Source organism: Rutilus rutilus, assembly GCF_951802725.1.
Source record: "Rutilus rutilus genome assembly, chromosome: 1".
Lineage (NCBI taxonomy): Eukaryota > Metazoa > Chordata > Actinopteri > Cypriniformes > Leuciscidae > Rutilus > Rutilus rutilus.
In genome coordinates, this window is record NC_140209.1 from 63,491,659 (window position 1) to 63,497,658 (window position 6,000).

General features: G+C 37.2%; 1 protein-coding gene across 2 annotated transcripts in view; it reads left to right on the plus strand.

Annotated features, from left to right (window-relative positions):
- Positions 1–5,116, plus strand: part of LOC311295030 (NACHT, LRR and PYD domains-containing protein 3-like) — a gene marked incomplete at its 5' end in the record, with an annotated part of 145,985 nt that extends 140,869 nt beyond the window's left edge. For both annotated transcript variants that reach the window (XM_084416206.1, XM_084416207.1), the window contains 2 exons: positions 3,894–3,949; positions 4,025–5,116. In XM_084416206.1, the coding sequence (XP_084272332.1) occupies positions 3,894–3,949; positions 4,025–4,620 (652 nt within the window). In that variant the 3' untranslated portion in view covers positions 4,621–5,116. The remainder of the gene's footprint in view (positions 1–3,893; positions 3,950–4,024) is intronic.
- Between the last annotated feature and the right edge of the window lie 884 nt (positions 5,117–6,000).

A 6,000-nucleotide genomic window follows, 5' to 3' on the forward strand; every position in this document is an offset into this window, starting at 1 on the left:
TATGGATTTACGTGTCTCCAGGTTGATGGGGATACACGTCCACAATGTGTAATGTGTACGGAGGTACTAGAAAATGACAGTCTGAAGCCGGGGAAAATGAAGAGACATTTACACACCAACATTTTTTCCGTCGCAAAGAGCTAGATTTGCGTAGTCAAAAGCAAGTATTGACTACACAGACTACAACAACTAGCAAACTCCATCTTATGAAGTTTCATACCTCATTGCAAAATCTAAGAAGCCACACACAATTGGTGAGACGCTCATTCTCCCTGCAGCAATAGCCATGTGTCAAGCTATGGATAATGAAAAAATAGCGAGTCAGCTTAAACAGGTCCCACTGTCAAATAACACAGTTGCCCGACGAATAGATGGCATGGAAAACGACATAAAGATTCAGCTTATTGATCGTATAAAAAAATCCGGAAAATTTTAAGACAGATATATCAAATGCAGCACAGCTGCTCATATTTGTCAGACACTGCTATGAGGGGAAACTACACGAAGATATGTTATTTTGCACTACGCTGGATGGGACATGCACAGGACAGGATATATTCAACAAACTTGATAGTAAGATGCAGGAAGCGGGGCTGAGTTTCGATAACTGCGTGGGCGTGTGTACGGATGGAGCTGGTGCTATGATGGCAAACATAAGGGTCTAAAGGCGAAGATACAATCAGTTGCACCACACGTAAGATTCACCCATTGTTTTATACACAGGGAAGCTCTTGCTTCCAAGGCCCTTGATAATGAGCTGAGTTGCGTGCTTCAAACAGTAATTAAAATTGTTAACGTAATAAAAGCACGTCCCATCAATACGAGACTGTTTGCTGTTATGTGCAGAGAAATGGGATATGAACATGAATCTTTACTGTTGCGCACTGAGGTCAGGTGGTTGTCGCGAGGTAAAGTATTGCGGCGTTTTTTGTGAAATGAGAGATGAAGTGCGACTATTCTTATTGGATATACAGTCTCCCTATGCAGAAAGTCTGACAGATCCTACATTTCTGACAAACCTGGCCTACTTGGTAGATATTTTTGATAGACTGAATGGACTTAACATGTCACTGCAAGGCCCCAATACCAACATTATGTCATTAGCCCACAAAGTAATCGGATTTGTAAAGAAGATGGAGTGATGGACAGCGCAAATAGGAAAAGGAAGTGTGGAGATGTTTGATGGACTACATGAATTCATTGAGGAGAATGAGCTGCTTCTGGATGACGGGACAAAAACATTGATAACTAATCATTTACGCGGACTTATTGGACATTTCAAGCGGTACTTTCAGGAAGAAAAAAACGAAAACAACGAATGGATCCGACAGCCGTTTATTGCCACCACCACTGGCAGCAACCTGCCATCGGAACTACAGGACTCACTGCTGGACCTATCCAGTGACAGGACCCTGCGAGCAGCCTTTGTCTCAACTCCATTGGATGAATTCTGGCTGTCAGTTGCAGGGGAATACCCGCGGATTATCTGAAATCGCTTTGGATGAACTGATTCCCTTTGCCTCGACCTATCTCTGTGAAGCTACATTTTCTTCGCTTACTTGCATTAAAAACAAACAACGGTCACGACTTACGAGAGTTGAAGATGAACTACGTTTATCAGTATCAAGCATAAAGCCCAGAATACAAATGTTGTGTTACCAGCATGAGGCTCATCCATCTCATTAATTGGAGTGAGTGCAACAATATCCTGGTATGTAAGCTACTGTATACCGTACATAGTTAAATTAAGTTATTAGCCCATAATACAAATGTTGCGTTCGCAGCGTGAAGTTTATACATTTGACTAATTTTAAGTAGCCTACGGAAATGTATTAAGAATACATTTATCAATAAATATGTTTGGCCTACTAATTGTGAATTAAAATGTATTTAGTAAAATGCTAATAAATGTCAATGGGCAATGTGTTGTAGCGAGATGTGACCCATATGTATGGGGGGGCCCGAGGCAAAAAGTTTGGGAACCTCTTTAGTAGGCATAAATAAATATATAATTCAATGCTCAAATCATAAATCAAATGCTCAAATTCTAAATCAAATGTTCAAACGGACATCGCAAATGATAAATCAAATGCTTTTTATTTTTTATAGAATCTATTCCGAATAAAGAGCAGGGTCACAGATTTGGTATATTTTTAGAAACGTGGAAAAATACTACTCTTGTATCTACAAAACATAAATAGAGTGTGTTTTAACGTGAACATGAAACAGACCAAACCTCAACTTTTTGGGATGTTTTATTTAGGTGTTAAAAAAACGTATATCCTGCACGTTGGAATAATACATTTTAAAAATACAACCAGGCCAAATACCAACTGACGTTTATTATGTTTTATATTAGTTCTTGACAATTTTATAATGTGATAACACTAGAAGTTCTGAATGGCTGGTAACTTAAACATTTTGTAGCCAAATTGTCTGGTGAGTGAAAAGTTAATTTTCGAACCCTGGAGACGAGACATTATGAAACTGTTCCCAGTGTTCAAACCGCTGCACCACATGGCAGTCAGATAATACACTATGCAAATATGAAAGATTTGTCTAGTTTTTACCATTACACATTTTTAAGTTGTAATCTTCTGGGCAAGACTAAATACAATGACTGACAATACAATTACAAAACAGGCTTTAAAAGTGTTTAGAAATGAACAAATGGAACAACACATAGTTTTGTTACAGCATTAAAATAAATAAAGAAATAACTAGGCAAATAGTTTTAAAGCAGGACCATTAAGAGGGGAAATCTGCAGAGGAGATGAGAGGAGATCGGCATTTTAGAGCTGAAGTGTGAAGATGAATAGTTCCAGGTTCACACACAGAAGAGGGAGCAAAAAACAAAGTATGAGACATCGTGATTCACACGAGGAACCCTACAAAGATAACACCAGAGGTTGTTTGATCACACAACAGAGACTTAAAGCAGACCTTCCTCTTCTTAAAGACCTCTGAGCCACCCCAGGAGCACGCACACACACACACACACACACACACACACACACACACACACACACACACACACACACACACACACACACACACACACAGAGGTGTGTTTACTCTTTAACTCATGTCTCTATCTGCATATTGCTGTTTTTTTGTTGGTTTTATTTACAAAAAAATTGTTTCTTATTCTAAAGTTTATCATTTTATACATTTGGATTATTGAAATATGTAATTGCAATCAAGTATATTTCTTTTAGTGGCAACTTATGTGGCATTATTGCAAATTTATGTGGCATTATTGCAATAAGACGACACTTCAAAACACCTCAAACAAAAATAAAAAAATCTAAACTTTGACAAAAATACTGATTTAATGTATTTTAAAATGATTAAATATATATTCATAACAAAAGCTGTTATAAGAGCTGTTAGTCACATCCAGAAAAATGAATGGATGTCTATAGGGCCTCTGCTGGAAGGACGAAGTCTATAGTGTCTCCGCTGGAAGGCCGAATTATGCATCTAACAGCTAGATCAATATCTAGGAACAACTCATATTGAATTTTAATCATTATTAATTAATGTTTTTTTCTTCTTAAAAATTTTATATATATATATATATATAGAGAGAGAGAGAGAGAGAGAGATTTGATTCTAAAGTTGTTTTTGAATTTTAGTTTATTTTCCTGAAGCCTTTGATCCTCCTTATAAAGAAGAAAATCTTTCATTTATTAATATTAAATACGACTCATCGGTGTAATTAAACTTTAAAGTTTTGTTGAATTATTATTTTTCAATCTCATGTTTCTGTTTTACTTTTTTAATCAATTTATAATATCTTAATATTTTATATTGAAATGTGTGTAAAAAGTTTTTATGTTAAAAAAGCTTTACATGTGTCTTAATTATATATTTGTGTGTGTGTTTTCTAGTGTGGATCACGGTTCAGAAGTTAAAGAGTTCATGATGACATCAAGACTACACAGATGTAAGTCCTCAAACACAGTTTTAGTGTGTGTTGTTGTAAATGTTGCTGTTGTAATGTGTGTGTTCTTGTGTTCAGATGCCGTTGATCTCACACTGGATCCAAACACAGCACACACTCGTCTCGTTCTGTCTGAGGAGAACAGAAAGGTGACGCTTGAGTTAGAGAGGCAGTCGTATCCTGATCATCCAGAGAGATTTGAGTATTGGCCTCAGGTTCTGTGTGGAGAGAGTCTGACTGGACGCTGTTACTGGGAGGCTGAATGGAGTGGAAATTTTACTCATATATCAGTGTCATATAAAGGAATCAAGAGGAAAGGAGTGAGTCGTGACTGGAGTCCTGACTGTGTGTTTGGATATAATGAGAAGTCCTGGAGACTTGAATGCTCTAATGATGGACTCTCTGTCCATCACAATAATAACTCCACTGCTGTTTCTGCTGATCCAAGATCCTGTAAGAGAGTCGGAGTGTTTGTGGACGTGTCGGCCGGCACTCTGTCCTTCTACAGCGTCTCTGACACACACACACTCACACACTTACACACATTCACACACACATTCACTGAACCACTTTATGCTGGATTTGGATTTGGAGTTTATAATGGATCTAGAATTTACAGTGTTATCTCTTCAGTGTCTCTGTGTCACATTAAACAACAAACACACTCTGACTGACACACACACACTGTAATTTTTTTTTTTTTTTTTTACAAAGAACATGGAACCATTTAACACATTTTAATTTTGATCAGAAGTGTGTAATTATATGAACACACACACTCACTAAATTGACATTTCTCCAGTTGTGTAACTGATTGTGTGTGTTACTGCATTATCACTGTTATTGATATTCACACACTTTAGTTGTGCACAATGTGTTATTAAAATCCTTCAGATGATCTGATTAAAACTGCTGGATCTCAAAGGATTATTATAATCAATAATGTGAAATGAATAACACATCATCTATATAATCATAGAGATAACTGTAAAATGAACATTAATCTACTGTCACCTCCAGTATTTCACTGTTAATTCACATGTTTTATTACAGTTTAATCATGTTATTGTAGTTTATGGTCAATAAACGCTTGTTCCTGTTTCAGTCTGAACATGTTTCTTCAGTTGTTGATCTTTGACTGTTATTTTCATTCATGATAAACGTTTGTCACCCTGAGTTTCACTGTTTTTACACGTTTGCTTTTTAATGTCCAGTTTTGACTGAATCACTTTATGAATCTTCATCAAAAGAGAGTTTGGATTGAATCTAATACAGGAGAACTGTTGAACAGGAAAGTAAATGAGTCTGGGACAAATAATCAAAGTCAAAGTAAAAAAAACACTTTATTTTAAAGTCTGCGTGAACCGGAAGTTGCAAACGACTTTTCTCCAGTGTTGTGACGTATTTCCCAGTGAAACGGAATATTGAACAGAGGGCAGGGTTTTACTCTAGCGCTCCTCCTCTCCATCTCTGCTCATAGCAGACTAACGGTTTGAGGGGAGTGGTTAAGCATTTCCCAACCCAAGTCCTCAAACCTACGTCATCAGAGAAGGTCCTCCAACGCAGAGGGGAGGGGCATTTTCAGATTTTGATTAAAGATTACGAAGCCAAAAAATTTTTTTTGTGTGGATTGACTTGCATGGATGAATTGTTCACCACAAAACGATCAATTTAGGCAAACAAAGTAAGTATGGTCAATTTTGATTTCATGTGGACTTTAATGTGTAATTATATATTTAAGTACTGAGTAATATTAAGTACATGTGTCTACTGTAGGGTTATGGTTAATCATAAGTTTCCAATTGACTTACTATGGTGTAGATCACAGTGTCATAGAGACTAGGGGGCGGGCTCATTTTACTCAGACAATCAATCAGTCTCTCGGGATCATTGTGAACCATCAAGCCACGCCCTAGCAACCATTTAGAGCACCATAGCAACAAGTTCCATTGAAAGAGATCAAAGGGATATTCGGATGTTTTTTCAGGCAAACCAGCCTATGAAATGCTGGAGTGTCATCCCGACTGGGTACCGTCATTACACCTTGGCCACAC